At 45.9% G+C, this 20,968-nt stretch overlaps 1 protein-coding gene and 1 long non-coding RNA gene across 3 annotated transcripts; both read right to left on the reverse strand.

Annotated features, from left to right (window-relative positions):
* Positions 1–1,550: 1,550 nt before the first annotated feature.
* On the reverse strand, positions 1,551–9,785 carry LOC120852499. The gene is made up of 3 exons (XR_005718577.1): positions 8,881–9,785; positions 7,004–7,202; positions 1,551–1,578 (listed from the first exon to the last, which is right to left on the reverse strand). It is a non-coding gene; the product is annotated as an uncharacterized LOC120852499 (long non-coding RNA).
* A 7,573-nt stretch (positions 9,786–17,358) lies between these two features.
* Positions 17,359–19,580, reverse strand: LOC120852502 (60S acidic ribosomal protein P1). 2 transcript variants are annotated; one of them, XM_040225776.1, is made up of 4 exons: positions 19,357–19,580; positions 18,463–18,537; positions 17,695–17,812; positions 17,359–17,484 (listed from the first exon to the last, which is right to left on the reverse strand). In XM_040225776.1, exons 1-4 carry the CDS (start codon positions 19,426–19,428, stop codon positions 17,405–17,407), a joined length of 345 nt encoding a protein of 114 aa, XP_040081710.1. In that variant the 5' UTR covers positions 19,429–19,580; the 3' UTR covers positions 17,359–17,404. The 2 variants fall into 2 exon arrangements, with proteins under 2 accessions (XP_040081710.1, XP_040081711.1); XM_040225777.1 differs by lacking the exon at positions 18,463–18,537 and having other exon boundaries at positions 19,357–19,570.
* Positions 19,581–20,968: the final 1,388 nt, after the last annotated feature.

The following is a 20,968-nucleotide window of genomic DNA, read 5'->3' on the forward strand; positions in this document are numbered from 1 at the left end:
AATGAAGATTGGATTTATCTGACAAAGCTTGTAGGGGGCACATTCTTTTTGTTGTTGTTGAAGTATAGTTGATTTACAATGTATTCGTTTCAGATGTACAGCAAGTAGTTCAATTATTTATATATATAATATATATTATGCTTATATATGTTCTTTTTCAGATTATTTTCCATTACAGATTATAAGATATTGAATTTAGTTCCCTGTGCTATACAGTATATCCTTGTCGTCTATCTATTTTACAGAATAACTGCTTGTTAGTGTCCCTATTAATTATAGGTGACCAGAAAGCAGAGCTTTAAGCCTCTTACAACCTAACCCAATCCTTTGTTACATATATAATCGTTTTGCAGTATTATCGTTAGACCCAGGAAATCAGTTAAGGGATTGGGGTTGACAGATAACAATATAATTTTCCCCTTTAAAAAAGAAAGGAAAGAAAATAAAAGGAAAGATGTTCGCAGAAGCCTTTCGCACAGAAGCTCTCATTTTCAGGACTAGATAACTGACATAAAGCAGGAGATGACATACCATCTTCCCAGTTCACACAGTAGTTGTATTCCTGGGAAATTCAGTGGATATTAAAATCTTGAAAATATGCTTGGTGTTTATTATGTAAAGCAGAGTTTAGTTTTGAGCTCAGATAATCACCTACATCAATGTCCTGAGAGATACTCAGAAGTCTTATAGAAGGTATATTAAAAAAAAAAAAAAAAAGGTGACCTCCCTGGTGGTTCCATGGCTAAGACTCCCACTCCCAATGCAGGGGGCCTAGGTTCGATCCCAGGGGGAACTAGATCATGCCACATGCCATAAGTAAGACCCAGTGCAGCCAAATAAATAAATATAAATACATATAAAAAAAGTCTTATGGAGGGGAAAGCAATTCTTCACCATGAGCTGGCCCAGGCATTGCAAAGTGTCTAGCATCCCTGGCTCCTCATAGCCCCTCCACTACCCAGCAGTGCATACTCTCATTGTTTTCAGTGCTCCCCTGGGCATTCCTGCTTGCAGGGAGAAATTAACCTTAAAAAAAAGATAAATGGTAATTTTAGTATATTCACAAAGTTGTACAGCTATCACCACTACCTAATTCCAGAGCATATTCATCACCCCAAAAAACAAACCCTGTACCCATTAGCTGTTGCTCTTCGTCCTCTCCTCCCCCAGGTCCTAGCAACAGCCAGTCCACTTTCCCTCTCTGTATATGCCTAGTCTGGACACGCCATACAAACGGAGTCCTATAATACGTGGCTTTTTGTGGTTGGCTGTTTCACTTAATGTTTCACGTTCACGAATGTCATGGCGTGTATCAATACACCATTCTTTCAGTGGCGGAATAATATCCCATGGTATGGATAGACCACAATTTATTGATTCATCAGTTGAGTGGTTTCCTCCTTGGGGCTCTTATGGATGTTTAACTGTATGTGTTTTTCCCTCTATTTTTACTGAGACATAAAAGACACACACCACTGTATAGGTTTAAAGTATACAGCATAATGACTTGACTTACATACTTGAAGCGATTACCACAATAAGTTTAGTGAACATCCATCATCTCATAGAGACACCAAACTAAAGAAAGAAAAAAATATTTTTCCTTCTGATGAGAACTCTTAGGATTTACTCTCTTAACAACTTTCATGAATAACATAAAGCAGTGTTAATTATACTTATCCTGTTGTACATTACATCCCTAGTATTAACTGGAATTTTGTATTTTTGACTGCCTTTATCCATCCCTCTCCTCTCACCCCTCATCATGTAAGTTTCTGAGTAGATGTGTATATTCAATTCTCTTGGGTGTATACTTAGAAGTTGCTGGGTCATATGGTAACTCTACGCCTAACTTTTTGAGGAACTGCCACACTTTTTCCAAATAGTGATTACACTATTTTAAGATTCCACCAATAATTCCACCAATTTCTCCACATCCTCACCAGCACTTGTTATTGTCTGCCTTCTTGGTGATAGCTGTCCTAGTAGGTGTAAGGCGGTATCTCCCAAGGTTTTGATTTGCATTTTCCTATTTTGAACTGTGGTGTTGGAGAAGACTCTCGAGAGTCCCTTGGACTGCAAGGAGATCCAACCAGTCCATTCTGAAGGAGATCAACCCTGGGATTTTGTTGGAAGGAATGATGCTAAAGCTGAAACTCCAGTACTTTGGCCACCTCATGTGAAGAGTTGACTCATTGATAAAGACTCTGATGCTGGGAGGGATTGGGGGCAGGAGGAGAAGGGGACGACAGAGGATGAGATGGCTGGATGGCATCACGGACTCGATGGACATGAGTTTGAGTGAACTCAGGGAGTTGGTGATGGACTGGGAGGCCTGGCGTGCTGCGATTCATGGGGTCGCAAAGAGTTGGACATGACTGAGCGACTGAACTGAACTGACTGAATGACCAACGATGTGGAGCGTCTTTTCATGTGCTTACTGGTAATTTACACATCTTCTTTGGAGAAATGTCTATTCAAGTCTTTTGCTCATTTTTGCTCATATTAAATTGGGTCATTTGACTTTTTGTTGTTGAGTCGTAAAAGTTCTCTATATATTCTGGATACAAGTCCTTTATCAGACATATAATTTACAAAATTCTCTCCCACTGTGTGGAATGTTTTTCCACTTTCTTGATGATGTGTTTTGAAACACAAAAGTTTTTAATTGCGATGAAATGCAGTTCATCTATTTTCCTTTGATTGCTGTATGCTTTGAACCTGTTGTCTTAGCCCTGACTCAAGGCCAAGGCCAGGAAACGGAGGCTGCTGTGACTGAAAGGAGGCAACATCCTTCCAGCTTCAAATGCTCCTGATGGGATTCCATAAACAATTTCTCTAGATTAAAAACTCTATCCCTGCCAAGTTCAGCGCCCTCCAAATGGGTAGCACCAGACCTCCTCGTCATGCATATCCTAGAGATATGAGTCCTAAAGTCTATCAGATGCTTTTCTAAGAGCAGACCATGCTAATGGTGGAGAGAGAGTATGGAGATCTTGAACTCCACCATGTGGGTAGAGAAACACAGGAGAGGCAAGCTGGACACGAAACCAAGGTCACCTCTTGGGTGAGGGAATTCACCACCCACCGTCTCCTCCATAAGCATCAGCTAGGAGCCTCCTCATTCCCTAAACTGGGCCCATACTTTGGGTTTTGCAGCAAAGGATCCTGCTCCAACATAAATGTTCGCAGGATGGGGACATAGTCCTAGATAGCTGGTGCTAGACTGCAAGGATCCTCCATGCTTATCTCCTGCAGCCCCTTCAACTGTGCATGGAGAAATGGAGGCCCAGAGAGGGCAAGGGGCTTGCAGCAACTCCAGGGCAGGGCAGGGACCCCATAGCCCCTCAAGCTCCCAAATGCCCTCCGGCTAGCATGTTGGCCCAAATGGGATTCACAAGCCTCTGGGAAAAAGCAGTTCCCAGACACAAGCAGTATCCTTGGGGCACAGGCAGTTTACGTGGGCAGGAGGAGGCCCAGATAGGTCAGTGTCCCAGGGGTGTGAGCCCATGAAGGACCACAGTAGGGATCCAGAGCAGCAGAGGACCTTGGGGGCCAGGGGTCTCACCTCTTTGGGACTACCCCACCAACTGTGTATCTCTTAGTAATAGCTGCCAAGCCCTGGATGCTCATGAGGTACCGGGTGCCATGCTAAGAAATGTACCCACCTCATTACATTGATAGTCCCATGAAATGGGTTTTTTGTTTTTGATGAGGCTACTGAGGCTCCAAAGAGGTGAAGAGACTTGCCCAGGATCACATAACTGGAAAGAGCTGAGTAGACTTTCAAATCCAGGGCTGCTGCTGCTGCTGCTGAGTCACTTCAGTCGTGTCCGACTCTGTGCGACCCCATAGACAGCAGCCCACCAGGCTCCCCCGTCCCTGGGATTCTCCAGGCAAGAACACTGGAGTGGGTTGCCATTTCCTTCTCCAATGCATGCAAGTGAAAAGTGAAAGTGAAGTCGCTCAGTCGTGTCCGACTCTTAGCAACCCCATGGACTGCAGCCTACCAGGCTCGTCCGTCCATGGGATTTTCCAGGCAAGAGTAGTGCCAGCATCAAAGTGAGTGCTTTCAATGCCCATTCTGACTGATTTCTGGAGACCCCTCGCGTTCTCAGTTCTCAGGTGGAAGATCCCCCGGAGCCTGCAGGCGCGCGTCCTCCCGGAGCCTAATGCAGCTGAGCTTTGCCCTGGGTCTGTTCCCAGGGAAGCTGCAGCTCTCTTTCTGTGTCACAGCTCCCCCTGCTGCTCACTCCCACTCTCTTCTGAAGACCATTTAATGCCAAGGGGCTGCCGGTTAATAGACTCTGGTGTATTCGTATGTGTTCAGTCATTCGTGTCCAACTCTTTGCGACCCCATAGACTGTAGCCTGCCAGGCTCCTCTGTCCATGGAATTTTCCAGGCAAGAATACTGGAGTGGGTAGCGATTCCCTCCTCCAGGGGATCTTCCTGACCCAGGGATCAAACCCAGTTTTCCTGCATTGCAGGCAGATTCTTTACCATCTGAGCCACCAAGGAAGCGTGGGGATTCCCCCAAAGAGGAACCCCAGTCTCTCATGAACTGTCTTCTTGAAAGTTCTTTAGCTTTGGGGCAAATCAGAGAGAAAAGTCTGATGTTATTTCTGGGCTTTTAGGTCTGTACCTAAGGGGTCCAAAAAACCCCACATAGTTCTATCTTCCTGTTACATAGTAGGCAGAGAACTCTGGACTTTGTGTTAGACCCTGGAAGTCAGCAACCCAACTCTTCATAGTCCTACAGATGTGCATAAACTGCGTGTCAGTTCCCAGATCTGCCAGCCGGTGACAAAAGTGCCCACCTCTCTGCTGGGGGATGTTAATACACGGCAAGGCATCTCCTTTCTAAGCCTCGGTTTCCTCATCTGCTGATGTTTACTGGTCACTTGGCCTTCACCCACAATGCCTCACTCGATTATCACAGCAATACATAAGGTAGAATGAGGAGAGCTCAGAGGAGTCAAGCAAGTTGTCCAAAGTCACACAACTGGCAAGACGTGAAGCCAGCATCCCAACTCAAACAGCCTGGCTCCAGGTTCAAGGTTCGTAACCACCATGTCTCAGGGCCTTCCAGTTGTACGATGCCTTATGTACTATGAAATGTCCAGAGTCTGTGCAAAGCTGCAGAGACGTGAAGCAGGAAAACGTTAGAAAAAAAATAGTACTTAGAAAAATAAAGCCACAAAGGGAAGACTCCAGCGGTTTGCATCTATCTTCCCCAGGAAGAAAGTTCCCAGCCTGGATCTACACTTTCCTGCCATTTCCCTTTGGCCAGCCCTACTGGATGTTCTTTCTGGTAACTCTTCTCTCAGCTGGGGCAAAAAGAAAGAAGAAAGACTTCCTTTCTCCCCATGTCCTAGCATCCAGAAGTGGTCAAATGGAGGTTACTTGGGGGAATGAACCAGCCTTGCTTGGGGAAAGATGGATTATCTATATCTCTGTCGCCCCCTCCTGCCCCAAAGGAGAACTTCACTAGACCACAGCCCTTGGGGAACACCCCAGGGCAGAGGGGAAAAGGGGTCAGCTGCAGGGCTTCCTAAGACATTCATGAAGAAGGACCAAACTGTCATTTTCTTTCCACTTTAAATCTGTCATGGATCAATACTTCTTATTAAAATTCAATAAAAACAAATTACTTTTTAAAAATAAAATGCTACTTGATTGATGTGGCAATGTCAAATTGCTATAAAAGTTTCTAAATGCTTCCTCTCAAGTTCTCACTGAGTACCTCTGGTTCCTGTCTTCAAGTAACAACAGTCTGTGAACCAGCAGAGTTCAGGGACCACACTTTGAGCGGCACTCGTCCAAATGGCCACTGGGCAAAAAGGTCTGCTTGAGGTCCTAGGGCCAGGTATAAAGGAATCCATTCCCTGGGGCACTGACTCAGCAGAGGCAAGGACTCTGCCATGCTGAGACTTGAGTCCTGATGCTGACTCACAGTGCATCCTTGGATGGGCAGCTGGAGCAAAGGGATAGCTTAGGCCTTAGGGATCCCTGGGGCAGACCCCAAAGACAGTGCTTAGAAAGCAGATCTCTCCATCTGCAAGAAAGCTGAGGCTGTCGAAGCCAAGGAGGCCAGTGGGGACACAGATCCTTCCCCTGGCAAGCTGGGAGGCATGGGGTGGGGGTCTTAATCTGATGTAGGGCAAAGGGGAGTTTGAGTCCAAAATTATATGGTCTATGCCACACAGCACAACCAAAAGAAAAAAAAATGGCCTTACTCTTTGGGTCTTCCATGATGGTCCAGAGTCAGACATGGCTGAACACGTACGCACAAGAAAAACACTCCCGTGCAGGGGGCACAAGTTCGTTCACTGGGGGAGACCACCAGTGAATGCTGTACACGAGGCCAAAAACCAACTAGATGGTCACATCACCCTGCCACTCTGAGCTTCCTCTTCCACAAATGCTCTCTTGAGATCCCTCCTAAACCTAACGTGCACTGGTCTGGGGAGATGCGCAGCAAGGCTATTCCACTGCCAACAGGAGAAACCAGGAATGAAGATGGACAGTAGTCGTGCCTGGCAGGCTGACTGACCCCAGAGGGCAAGGAGGATCCAGGGCTGGAGAGGCCAGGGAAGGTCTCTGGGCAGGGTGCGCCCAGGGGATGCCTCCGAAGGGAAAGGTGCTTCGGATCAGCTGGGGAAGGCACTTGGTGGCACTGAAGGAGCACTGGAGGGAAGCAAGGCCAGCCCTCTGCACCTTAGCAGCAGCCGCCTACCCTTGGCCACACGCAGCTGGCCCCACTGTCTCTGGCCCCACCCCCGCCTCTAAGGAAAGCAAACTCAACAGCTAGAAAGAAAGCAAACAGCTGCGGAGCGGGGAGCAAGCTTCCCGCCCCTTTCCAGTCAAGGTGAACAGGCTGCGAGTTTGTTGACAGAGAAAAAAAGTCATCAATTTTTCATGAGCCAGCGCAGGCAACAGAATGTCTCAGGATGTCAACAGTTTCCAGGCAACAAAGACAAACCAAATACACAGTCCCCTCACCTGAAAAGATGTTTCCTTTACAAGCATCAGCTTGGATGGGGAGCCAGAGAAGGCGGGAGGTGGAGGCAGGCGAAACCCCTTGGCAGCAGCCCCAGCCGGCTCAGACGTTGGGGGTTTGTGGCTGTCTGCAATGACCCTGTTAGCAGATCTTGTCAGACGATGACTCAGGCCAACCTAGTCTTCACGGAGGACTCGGGCACTAGAGCAAGGCAAGAGGGATCAGGTGGTATGTCTTGTTCATTCGTTTATTCAGCAAACATTGTTGAGGGCTCTTAGGACCTGTGCTTGGGCCCAGGGCCCAGTCTAGCTGGGGAGATGAGAGAGGAAACCACTTCCCTCAACGACGGATGGGAAAACCAAGAGCCAGAGAAAGGAAGCAACTGTCTCAGAATCACAGGGCCACCTAGACACCAAGCTGTACTTGAACCCCCAGCTCAGGTTCTTTGTAGCTGTGCCCAGAAGGAGGCTGGTACAGACATGGTACAGAGCAGTGTTCACTTCCTAGAGCCCCTTAGCCTGAATTCAGTCATTTAGTCAGGTCTGACTCTTTGAGATCCCATGGACGGCTTCCCTGTCCTTCATTGTCTCCCAGAGTTTGCTCAAACTCATGTCCATTGAGTTGGTGATACCATCCAACCATCTCATCTTCTGTAGCCCCCCTTTTTTTTTGCAATCAGGTCTTTTCCAATGAGTCGGCTCTTCACTTCAGGTGGCCAAAGTATTGGAGCTTCAGCTTTAGCATTAGTCTTTCCAATAAATATTCAGGATTGATTTCCTTTAGGAAGTGTCCAGATACTGAATCTAATAATGAAAAGGGGCAAGGTTCTTCCCTGGTGGTCCAGTGGTAAAGAATTTGCCTTCCAAGACAGGGATGAGGACTAAACCCTAATCAGGGAACTAAGATTCCACATGCCTCAGAACTAAGCCCACGTGCTGCAGACACTGAGTCCGTGCACCATATGCCTCAGCTAAGACCCCACATGCCTCGACTAAGACCTGAGGCAACCTAAATAAAAAAAATAATAATTTTTTTTAAAGGGAGATCATTAGAATGTCGTGGTGCAGTACATGATTGTTGTTTTTAACTCTCGAGGTGGTTCTAACCAAAACAGAAAGGATGGCCTTTTCCAGAGCACTCTGTCAGGCCTGCAGCTCCCAAGATGTACCTCCTGTGTTTGCATTAACGTTTCCCAGTGAATGTCAACGGAGACTCAAGAATAAGTCAACACAGGTCCTCACGGTAAATGGCAAGGCTTGTTAGCAGAGTAAACCGTGTGCTTAGCCTGTCTTAAAAGAATCTTTGCTGAGTAAACAAAAGGAAGGCTTTACTTGAGAGTAAACAGAGCCAGGAGCTGAGGTGTGCCCAAGGGCTGGAAGGCAACTCTGCTGGCATAGGCTGCTTTGTGGGGCCCTGGGAAGGAGCTGGGATTGGCCGCGTGTGAGGCAGAAGCATCTTTGCAAGCAGTTCATACAAGCTGTTCATGCGGAGGGGTATGGGGTGGGAGGATCAGAGAGGTCATGGGACTTACTGATTATCACACAGTCAGCTGGAGCAGAAATAGACCACTCTTACCCAACAGCCTCTGCTCCCCCAAGGAGCCGGTTCTCTTGGTGAGGAGGCAAAAACCCAGACTCTGAAAAGACCCTTAGAAAGGAGAATCTGGAAGTCCATCTCATTTGCTCTGACGTGTCAAAGAGCTGATGTCTGAACCTTCCCAGGACAATTTTTATACTTACAGACAACTTCAAGGAAGTGAAGCCTTAATGAAGACAGAAGTAGGAAAATATTTTTGGTCCAAATAGGTGACCAACTTTCTGTCTCCAAATATTAACACTGATTCAATATTATCCTTAAGGTAGTGGCTAAGGAAACAAACCTTAATAGCTTCTGGTCCTTTGCCCACACCTCGTAACTTCCTTGACAGCCTTGTTTACATGAGCTTCTCATTTTCCCAAGTGGAAAAAAAAGAAATTGGGGTATGAAATCTTTGACCCATAAACTTGTTAGTCTCCAAAACCTAAGTGCAACCAATGACTTAAAATCGTCTCAAATAACTTTTCACACACACACATACACAAACCTCAACCAACTTGAATCATTCCACTTTTTGTTTAATTTTTGGACTCCTTTCCTTGTTCTTGAAAGGGTATGAGAACAGAGATCAAAGTATGCTGTGAAGTCATTACAAGAGCCACATACACACACAAAGAAAATTTTAATCAATACCAAGAAGAGAATGAGGAAGCAAGTCCATTATCCATTTAGGTCAACTTAATTGCCATGGTTGGGCATCAAGCCTGGTGTTGTTTCTCAGGCACAGAAGTGAGCGTGATAAGTCACAGGGCTCTTTTATTATAAAGGAGGCATGGCTACCATTTCCCTGGAGGATACAAACTTTCTCCTGGCCCTAAATTTAAAAGAATTCTTCTCACAAGACCCTATTTGGGAGACAGTAACAGCACAACAGCCTCCATAAGTTTTATGGCAAAAGCAGAAGCTGTTTGCATGAGGCTGTTTCTTCCAAGAACCTTGGAGGAAAGCCAAGCCCACACCAGCTTGCACAGCAGCTCAGTAACGTTCTTCCTTGTTTTTAGACAAGAAATGAACTTAAGCATAGTAAGAGGAAAAGTCAAATGTGCAAAGGAAATTACACAGGAGGCAAAACCATATGAAAATGTGCATGGTTCCCTCTTAACTGGGTCACTGGTGGGCACACAAAGATGCCTTTCCTTTCAGATGTGTGGACTGACTCACTCCCCCTGGGCCAACAGCCCGCACCCCTACCTGCCTGCCTCACATTCCCCAGCCCACCCAAGCTCTCCTATCAAAGAGGCAAACTTATCCATGTAGTTATTCCTATGATTGACCACATGGTTGCAGCAATGAGCAAGCATCTGGAAGAAAAAACTTCCAAAATTGCCTTTGTAAGCAAAGCCATCCAGCATGAATGCAATTCTACCAATCTTCTAATTCCATTAATTCTGATAATCCAATATATGACTATTTCCATAAATATTTGAAGGGTGTAAAACTAAAACAGCTGCTCCAATAGTAGGAATTATTTCTCAGATGCTCTTTTTAATTTTCTAAGTGTCAGCCCATCATATGAGATAGCAAAGAAATGCTAATATTTTTAAACAGGAACTGTGCTAAGTGTTGTACACAGGCCATCTCATTGAACCCCTCAAGAACTCTATGAGGTCGGTATCACCATTAACCCCATCAAGCATAGTAAGAAACGGAGGCACGGAGAGGTTAGACAACTCACCTAAGGTCACACAGCGCTGTTGAGAGGCAGAGTGGGATTTGAGTTAACACAGGTAGTCTGACATCAGAGCACTTAAGCTTGTATCCTAAAAGACCAATGGGATCTCATGGTTGGAAGAGGTATCAATCCACACTCATTCCCTAAACAGAGGTTGTCTTCTTTATATCAGCCTCAGACTAAATGTCCAGCAAAGTTTCTCCTTATTTTGATCTAAAACTCTCTCAAAAGTGGTCACAGTTCTTCCCTCCAGAGCTCTTTGGAATAACGTGAGTTTCTCTTCCATACTAAAAGTGAAAGTGAAGTCGCTCAGTCGTGTCCGACTCTTTGCTATCCCATGGACTGTAGCCTACCAGGCTCCTCTGTCCATGGGATTTTCCAGGCAATAGTACTGGAGTGGGGTGCCATTGCCTTCTCTAGGGGATCTTCCCAACCCAGGGATCGAACCTAGGTCTCCCACATTGTAGACAGATGCTAAACTGTCTGAGCCACCAGGGAAGTCTTCCATACTAATGCCCCTTTAATTTTTGAAGAATTAATAATAACATTCACTGTTGCTCCCTAGCCCTCCACCAGCCCTACAGCAAGAACAGGGTCATTATTTCCCATTTACAAATACATCCTAACCTGCTGGCTAATGAAAAGTGCTGGACGATCCTGACATAGAGGTTTCACAACAGATCAGTTGCCTTAAGTCACTCACTAGCACCGTCGACCACATTACCATTACTAAACCAGACTTGCTGCTGCTGCTGCTGCTGCTGAGTCGCCTCAGTTGTGTCCGACTCTGTGCGACCCCATAGACGGCAGCCCACCAGGCTCCCCTGTCACTGGGATTCTCCAGGCAAGAACACTGGAGTGGGTTGCCATTTCCTTCTCCAATGCGTGAAAGTGAAAAGAGCTATTAAAAGTAAAAGCAAGTAAGAGCTATTAAAAGTAAAGCTCTTTTTTAAAAGGCATTTAAAAATGCTCATGGTTTTTTAAAATGCAAGCAATATGGAAAAGGATAAATTGAAATGGAAAAAAATCTCTCTCCTGCTCCATCCAATCTATCCTCTCAGAGGTAATCACTCCAGTTACTTTTGAATCTTTCCAGAAATTTTCTTTCCACACATAAACATATGCATATGAAATTTTAGGGTCATATTATGAATAACACTCTGCAACTTGCCTTTTTTCACTTCAGGTGTCATAGATATCTTTCAATAGCAGCTCTCCTGTTAATGGCTACATAAAAGCCTCCTCTCATGCCCTTAAAAAAAGCCTCCTCTTGCAAATAATGCTTCAGTGAGACTGTACATATGTTTTTGGATGGATTCCTGTAAGTGAAATTCCTGAGTGGAAGGTAAGGACACTTATTAACTCTGTGAGAGAGAAGCCAATTACACTCCTTAAAAAGTTGTAGTCATTTTCACTTAAGGCAACAGTCTGTTTTCCAAGTGCTGACAACATGGTTTATATTCTGTTAAATCTTCCTTCAGTGTCTGAAGATAGTTATTAATTGTCATTCTTTTTATTTAATTTTTACTTTATATTGATTTACAATGTGTTAGTTTCAGGTGTACAGTCATTCCTTTAAACATGGCTTATTACCAACTGTTTTCATGGCAGGCACTGCGTAGAAGCTGGGTTTGCCCTAATCCAGGAGTTCCCAACTCTACTCAGGAAGCTGTTTAGTTGTTTGTTTCATTCAGGTTTTTTGTTTGGTGTCGTTTTAACAGCTTCCCAGATGACTCAGCGAATGATAAGCAGCCAAAAGTGGAGCAAATCTCGCTTCCTTCTCTGGGCAAAAAATGGAAACCATTTTCCTTGGAAACCAAGGTGCTGGGAACAGTCAGGATGCACGTTCCCCAAAATAACAGAATAGTGAACTAACACCGTTATATTAACTAGTAATACCCAAACGTCAATATCTATTATTGCTCCCAACCCCTCAAAAATACAGCCTTGTGGCAGGAACAGGCTCATTATTCCCAGTTTACAAATATGCCCCATCCCATTCCTGTTGGTTGATGAAAATGTAGAAATCTCCTGTTTCACAACAGATTACTTGCCTCGATCCAGTAACCAGCGCCCGCTACAGCGATACTGTTCTCAATCCAGACTAAAAATTGTTCGTGGAATTGATGCTAATGGGCATGGGTCCCTTGTGGCTCAGCTGGTTAAGAATCCACCTGCGATGCGGAAGACCTGGGTTCGATCCCTGGGTTGGGAAGATCCCCTGGCGAGGGGAAAGGCTATCCACTCCAGTATTCTGGCCTGGAGAATTCCACGGACTGTATAGTCCATGAGGTCGCAAAGAGTCGGACACGACTGAGCGACTTTCAGACAGATCCGAAAAGCCCAGAGGAGGCATGCGCGCCCCTAGCGGTCAACAGGTCCCAGCGCAAATGAGGAGTTCGGCTTGCCTGGGCCACCCGCGGCTTCTATCCCCGCCTCCCGTCCCGCCCCTTCCTCCCAGCGCGGAGGTTGATTGGCAAGAGGCGAACTACGAGACCTCGAGCGCGGGTGTTCCAAGCGCAGCCTCAGGGCCAGTTGAGGGAGACGGGTTTCCACGGACTATAAGGCTGAAGTGGGCTGAGAACACTTCACCCGGCCGCCTGGCCTCCGTCCGCAAGCTTTCCTGCGTATTCTCCTTCATCCTAGGCGACGTGAACGCGGCGGGGGAGGTGACAGGTCACCGTATTCAGAAGGAAGTTCGAGGGCTGCCCGGCGCCACGCCTTGCTTCCGCTGTCCTACCTACTGAAAATTCCACGTTCGTCAATATGGGCTGGCCGGGCATCACCTGGGGGAATGACGAGATGCTCCCGCTTGAGTCGGAGAAACCGGGTCCTGCAGGTAAGGAATGTGTAAAGCCAGACCCGGTGTAAGCATCATCTGGGTGCCCGGGTTCCCACCTCAGGGCGTGAACATCCACACCTGAACGTGGCAGCCTGGCAGGTGAGCACCAAGTGAGAACTGACTGACTGAGGTTGCTGGTGGGGAGCAGACCTGCTGCAGTGGAAGGGCGTTCACGGATCCAGAGACGGGCCCGCTCCAGTCGCCGCTGCTGAGCAAGGTCCTCCTGCCTGGGCCCTGATTACCTTCCGTGTGAAAGGAGAGAGCTGGGCTGTGGTAAACAGTAAATGCCAACAATGAGCCAGGCGGTGTGATAAGTACTGGGGGTGCAGGTGAGCAACACAGACAGCCTGATCCTGGAACTCACTATGTGGAGGTAAGATATTGAAGTCATAAATGCCCAATTACACATTTACTTCTAAGAACTGGTATACAGGGAACTTAGAGGAGGGATTTAATATAGCCTAGGGTGGGCTTCCTGAGCCTGGAAGGAGTAGAATTAACTGGGGTAGGCAGTGGGTGGCCCAGGGAGATGGGGGACACAGCAAGTACAAAGGTGAATAACATATTTTTTACCTTAATTGGACATCATAATAACCCTCAAAGTATACAAGTAAATGGAGTAGAAGTTTCAGTGAGCTAAACTGAGTAGAACTTGATTTTTTGGAAGACCATAACTATTTGAGCAATCCTGTACAACCATGAGACGGCCCCTGAGCCTGTGGACATGTGACAGGGGAGCTGACAGGTCAATATGTCCAGAAGGAAACTTCAGTTCAGTTCACTTAGTCGTGTCCAGCTCTTTGCGACCCCATGGACTGCAGCACGCCAGGCCTCCCTGTCCATCACCAACTCCCAGAGTTTACTCAAATTCATGTCCATTGAGTTGGTGATGCCATCCAACCATCTCATCCTCTGTCATCCCCTTCTCCTCTTGCCTTCAATTGTTCCCAGCGTCAGGGTCTCTTCCAATGAGTCAGTTCTTCACATCAGATGGCCAAAGTATTGAAGTTTCAGCTTCCACATAATTTCTAATGAATATTCAAGACTGATCTCCTTTAGGATGGACTGGTTGGATCTCCTTGCAGTCCAAGGGACTCTCAAAGAGTCTTCTCCAACACCACAGTTCAAAAGCATCCATTCTTCAGTCCCCAGCTTTCTTTATGGTCCAATTTTCACATCCATACATGACTACTGGAACACATTAATATTCCAGAAGATTGTTGAATCTGGTAACAGCCCAAGTTCCATGAGGCATTCTTTGTGGTGTCTGTGTTCTGACTTTGGGGGGCATCTTCTGGCTATTTCAGAAATAAAAACATCAATCTTCTCTTAAAAACAGCTCCCAGCTCAAGCTTGTGTGTCCAGGCTTGATTGCAAAGATAAGGAAATGAGAGAGAAGTGGCTTGTAAAGTGACAGAGAAAAAAATCAAGTTGATTGCTGTACCTTACAAAAGCACGTGTGGAAGGGACACCAGATCTGGTAAAAGAACAGCTGATTTGAGACAAATGAGGTGGCAGGCCCTGTACTAGCTGTGTGACTAGCAGTCCAGACTGAACAGTTCAGTCGCTCAGTCATGTCCGACTCTTTGCAACCCCATGGACTGCAGCACGCCAGGCCCTCCTGTCCATCACCAACTCCTAGAGCTTGCTCAAACTCATGTCCATTGAGTCGGTGATGCCATCCAGCCAACCCACCCTGTTTTTCTCCAACACCACAGTTCAAAAGCATCAATTTTTCTGCACTCAGCTTTCTTTATGGTCCAACTCTCACATCCATACAGGACTACTGGGAAAACCGTAGCTTTGACTAAACAGACCTTTGTCAGCAAAGTAATGTCTCTGCTTTTCAATATGCTGTTTAGATTGGTCATGGCTTTTCTTCCAAGGAACAAGAGCCTTTTAATTTCATGGCTGCAGTCACCATCTGCAGTGATTTGGGAACCCAAGAAAATAGTCTGTCACTGTTTCCATTGTTTCCCCATCTATTTGCCATGAAGTTATGGGACAGGATGCCATGATCTTGGCTTTTTGAATGTTGAGTTTTAAGCCAGCTTTTTCACTTTCCTTTCACTTTCATCGAGAGCCTCTTTAGTTCTTCACTTTCTGCCATAAGGGTGGTCTCATCTGCGTATCTGAGGTTAATATTTCTCCCAGCAATCTTGATTCCAGCTTGTGCTTCATCCAGCCCAGCATTTTGCATGATGTACTCTGCATATAAGTTAAATAAGCAGGGTGACAATATACAGCCTAAACATACCTTTCCCAATTTGGAACCAATCCATTGTTCCACGTTTGGGTCTGTTGCTTCTTGACCTACATACAGGCTTCTCAAGAGGCAGGTAAGGTGGTCTGGTATTCCAGTTTGTTGTGATCCACACAGTCTAAGGCTTTGGCATAGTCAATAAAGCAGAAGCAGACATTTTTCTGGAACTCTCTTGCTTTTTCTATTGGCTTCCTGGTAATGCAGCATTAGAGGGGTGAGCAAGCTGTCCATGGACCTACACTTTCAGTGGCCACAAGTGAATAGAATTTTAACAATGCAACTGTAAACAAGTATGCTTGGTGAAGAAGTATGACGTGTGAAACTAGCTATGAGACACCAAAGCTGCAAAGCTGCTGCATGATCCAGCAGGATCAGCAGGAAAGGGACTTGGGGAGCACAAGGCTTGCCTGGGATTCAGGAAACCTGGGAAGCCAGCTGTGTTCTTTATACCTTATGCAGAAGGAAAGTAACATGCATGTGCAAGTGTTACTTCTCCACATTCATTGCACATTCTCCAATGTGAAGTAGGTGATTCTCACTTTGCAAAGGAAATCAAGGTTCAGGGAACTGGAAGGTGGGTAAAACTGGGCAGGCTTTTTGGTATCAAATGAATAAGACTGCTATGGCCTCCTAATTTGATTATCAGGACATTCTTTGGAAAAACTTTTAGCTCTACATTTATAGATTTTTACTATATTAAGATTTCTTTTGAGACTTCCCAAGTGGTTAAGAATCCGCCTGCCAGTGCAGGGGACACAGGTTTGATCCCTGGCCTGGGAAGATCCCATCTCTGATCAACTAAGCACGTGCACTTAAAAGCCTGTGCTCCACAAAAGCAGCCACCACAAGCAGAAGCCAGCACACAACAGAGTCCCCATCCCTGCTTGCAGCACTTAAAGCCTGGGCAAAGCCAGCACTAACCAAAAGTAATAAAATTTAAATGTACTACTTCCTTCACTACATGAGAAAGCTGATGCAGGAACAGCCGGGGCAGGAACATGGGGAACAATGCAGTTAAAAGTAGGCTTTGGAGTCACTGCTTCCCTGATAGCTCAGTTGGTCAAGAATCCGCCTGCAATTTGATTCCCAGTTTGATTCCTGGGTTGGAAAGATCCCCTGAAGAAGGGAAAGTCTACCCAGTCCAGTATTTTGGCCTGGAGAATCCCAGAGTTGGACACAACTGAGCGGACTTTTACTTGGAGTCATTATGTGGTTTTAATCCATGAATTTACTGTGCTAATTACTTATTAGCACAATGCTGGCCTTCATTTAGGTTAGCCGTTATGCATTTTGTACATCTCCAAAATTTGAGTGACACTTTTGTCATTTTTCTCATTGTACCCCACCTGTCCTAAATTGTTGACACCTTAAGATCCTCATCTGTGGTTTCCACTGACAGTCTGGGGCCACTTATTTTGTTTGAATGTTGTTGTTCAATCACTAAGTCATGTCCTACTCTTCGATGGACCCCTGAGACTTGGCTACAATAATGTATACAAACTGGTCCTATACACTGGAGTGAAGATGCTTAGGGCCATGGGCCAGAAGTCCTACCACCTCAACCTCATGTCCCTGTCAAATGCAGAGATGTCCCAAGTGCCTAGCACCTAACAGATGCTCTGAATATACATTTTATATGAATCCAAGTTCTAGGGTAGCCCTGGCATTTTGAAAAGTGAACCAATTTACCCTTCATGCCATTGTTCAGCCACCCCTCCCCACAGAGCTACTTCATCTTTGAAAAATCTGAGATCTGGGCCACACACCCCCATGCCCAACAGTGACTCTTATTCAGTCTAGAGAACAAATCCTGCAGTCATGAAGTCATGAGTAATCTGGACAAGGTGTCTGCTCTGAGCCTTTCTCTTCCAGCCTCCCCATGCAGTTCTCAATGTTGCACCCAGCTCCTCTCATGGCAGAAAACACTGAAAGCCAAAGTTCATTTTTACACAACATACCCCCAGAACTATCAGTTAAGACCAACAGCAGCAAACAGCTCAGCTTTTTATTGAATGTGTTACTAAGGAGGTTTAGTCAAAAAGACCAAAGCCCATGTCATCATCAGACTCTTCAGATTCTTCTTTCTTTGCTTCTACTTTCTTCTCCTCAGCTAAAAACAAAGCAAAAACAGTCAGTTACCTCACTAAAACTCCAAAGAGCTCCAGGCCCTACAACTCACATAGTCAAAAATATCTTAACTTTCCCTCATCAAATGATGCCTCTTAAGATTTCTACACATCTACTCTTAGCAAATGAAGAGCAACTTTGCCCCTAGTACCTTTAATCTCCACCCTCCTCACTCCAATACCAAGTTTCCTACCTGGGGCAGCAGCGGTGGAGGGGGCAGGGCCCCCTGCTGGTGCAGCACCGGCTGCTGGGGCAGGTCCACCAGCCCCCACATTGCAGATGAGGCTCCCGATGTTGACATTGGCCAAGGCCTGCAACACATGTGCATATTCAGGTAAATGCTTAGTTCTGGCCTGTTGTAGCACCGAAAAGCTGGCTTAACTTACAAGTACAGTTCATGTCTCCTCTTAACAGTGAATTCTATTTTTTTAGACTGCTATGTAATTCTATATAATTTTCCCAAGGGAATTCTCTAACAGAGATATAGGTACAGTGTTTCCAATCTTTCCAATCTCAAGATTGAAAAACAGGAGGTGAAGAGAGGCTATTAGTTTCACTTGCCAGAGATTAAGGTGGCCACTGCTAAATTCTTTGATCTTTTATATTCCGATAAAGAATAAGCGATCAATAAAATGTCACCACCATGCTGGCAGGATTTACTTGGAATAGCATGTATAGTATATCTTGGATGACCTTTTTATATATTGAAAGAATGACCTGGTATTATATTTTCCTCATGATTTTAGAACAGAAGAAAAGAGAAAGCAGGGTATGAGACCATGAGAAAAAGACACCACAGAGCAAACCATAATTCGCTCCTAGAGACAGAAATATGAGGAAATACTTCTGCTTGGACAAGTCCAGTACTTTTGGAGGTTAGCACGAGCACCTGTTTTAATAAATCAGTAGGTCTTCCAAAATCTGCTTCTCCAAACAAATCACCTTTTCACCATCACCTTACCTTTGCAAACAAACCTGGCCAGAAAGGCTCAACATTTACACCGGCTGCTTTAATGAGGGCATTGATCTTATCCTCCTAAAACAAATAAGACGGGCACCCCATCAGACAGCACTTTCGTAAATGTCTTCAAAATACTGCAAATCGAAAGCAAATAACTGTTAAAGTGAAAAGTGAACGTGAAGTCGCTCAGTCGTGTCCGACTCTTTGCGACCCCATGGACTGTAGCCTATCAGGCTCCTCCGTCCATGGGATCTTCCAGGCAAGAGTGCTGGAGTGGACTGCCATTTCATAACCTGAGTACAAAAGTACCGTTTACCAATCCGAGTACTCTATTGACATTGCATGTATACTAATCTAAGACGAGTTTCTTCCACTCTTAAGGCAAAAAAATGTTTCTACTCCCGTGTCCCAGGTACTTGGCAAGGCCTCGAGTTCATCGCTGCCACTTCACAGGCTGGGACCTCCCCAAGTTACACTGCTATTTTAAGCTGTGAGGCAAGGCCAGAGGTGGAGCAGAGCGCAGTGCTCTCCACCACACCACAGAGCCAGGCCCCACAAGGCCTACTCAGAGAACCAAGGAAATTACAACCAAAGGAGATACGGTGTCCTGGGACACGTTATAGCTGCGCCATAAGGCTACGGGTTGCACACGTTTCTCTAAATAAGAAAAAGTTCTCAAAGTCGGAGCGCTCGGCTGTTAAGTGAAACTCACTCACTCCAGGGCGGGCACGTGGCCGATGCCCCAGACATGCGCCCATCCGATGGGTGCCCGTCCCGCCTGTCCGCCCCTCCTCCCGGTGTCGATGGCCGCCGCTCCCGCCGGAAGGGCCTGCCCCTGACGCCTGCGAGGGTGGGGAACCGGCCGCCCCGCCGCCGGCCCAGGCCCGCACTCACCGTGACCGTCACCTCATCGTCGTGCAGAATGAGGGCAGAGTAGATACAAGCGAGCTCCGAGACGGAGGCCATGGTGCGGGCGAGTGCTAGGTGGGGGCTGCCGGGCGCGGTGCTAGTCGCCGGATGAAGTGAGGGCCTCACCCCAAAACGGCCTTAGCTTCCTCGGAAGAACCGAGCACCTTAGCGACAGCGGAGGAAAGAGAACCACGCGCCTGCGCGCAGCTTCTTATACCAGTCACGCGAACCAATCGGCTCCCGGGATTTCTGGAAGAGGCGGGGCCGGAAGGGGCGGGGATAGATCAAACCGCGACTTTCCGCTGAAGACGCTTGCGGAAACCTGTAAAGTAGTTCGCGGGGTCAAGAAGTTGTCAGGTAGCTGTGAATGCTAACTTCTTTGGTTTGGGTTAAACTCTCAGGGTTTGTGAACAGTAAGACTACTTTTACGGAAAAGTTACCTAGGGAAATAGGCGTCACTCCCACCTACTGTAGCCCGTGTGACACTTCTTAAGCAGTCATTTAATGACGTTGTCAGCCCACTTCCCAATCCCCACCCTAGCGACCTGCTGGAGGGCAGCAACTGGGGTTTAGCAGGGAGGTCCCGGTGCCTAGACCAGCGTCTCCGATAAAATACTGAATATAGGAGAAAATAGGAAATCTGCAGCGTTGAAATAGCAGAGCATTTCAGTGGCTACTATGTCCCAGGCACTGGGCCACACTCTACAAAGATTAAGTTTAGCCTCACCCAGTGTAAGAGGTAAGTACTATTATCTCCATTTTGTAATGGCAAAATTGAAATATAGTCCTGGTTTCCCGAGATTCCGCGTTACAGCGAGACGGAACCTGGATTCGAAATCTGGGAACCTAAATTCAGTGCTTCCTGCTTCTGTTTGCAGAGAGGGATGGGTTTGGGGGTTATAAGTAAATTTTGTCCTTTTTTTTTTTTCTTCCCAAAGCATAAAAGATACATTAGGAATATAGGGGAACTTTCCACTTCAACTTCATTTTTTTTTTAAAGGACCTTCTGGTTCGGTGTAAAAGCTTTGAAATTGCACTTGTGATTTAAAAGACCTCTTGATGTAGCTGCTTTCTCGCTAGGTGCTTTACTGCTGTTTTGTGTCCTTTGAAGCTAAGAAAATTGGTGTTGGATTCATACTGAGAGGTTTTCTTTACAATTTTTTAAGTTGAGGTGTAATTGACATTTGTTTCAGGTATACAGCATAATAGATAACTTGTTTATATTGGGAAGTGACCATCATAAGTCTAGTTAACATCTATCACTAAACAGAGACAACAGTTTTTTTTTTTTCTTGTGATAAGGTCTACTCTGTAAGCAACTTTTAAATATGTGATACATTATTAACTGCAGTCACCATGCTGTACCTTACATCCCCATGACTGACTGATTTTATAATTGGCAGTTTGTAGTTTTTGACCCCCCTTCACCAATTTCTCTCACTCCCCTCCCCCCAACCTCACCTGTCAACCACCTGTTTTCTGTATCTATGAGCTTGTTTGGGGGTTTTTTGTGTTTGTTTTTTCAAGATTACACATATATTGAGATCATATGGTATTCCTCTTTGTCGGACATTTCATTTAGCATACTGCTCTTACG

Source organism: Oryx dammah, unplaced genomic scaffold (genome assembly GCF_014754425.2).
Source record: "Oryx dammah isolate SB20612 unplaced genomic scaffold, SCBI_Odam_1.1 HiC_scaffold_26, whole genome shotgun sequence".
Taxonomy (NCBI): domain Eukaryota; kingdom Metazoa; phylum Chordata; class Mammalia; order Artiodactyla; family Bovidae; genus Oryx; species Oryx dammah.

Bases quoted from the DNA above. Each gene is read 5' to 3' on its own strand.
- LOC120852502 (XM_040225776.1), bottom strand. From the start codon at position 19,428: ATGGCCTCCGTCTCGGAGCTCGCTTGTATCTACTCTGCCCTCATTCTG. The intron at 18,538-19,356 runs GTGAGTGCGGGC...TATTTGTTTTAG, and splicing joins ACGATGAGGTGACGGTCACG to GAGGATAAGATCAATGCCCT. The intron at 17,813-18,462 runs GTAAGGTGATGG...CATGTGTTGCAG, and splicing joins GGCCAGGTTTGTTTGCAAAG to GCCTTGGCCAATGTCAACAT.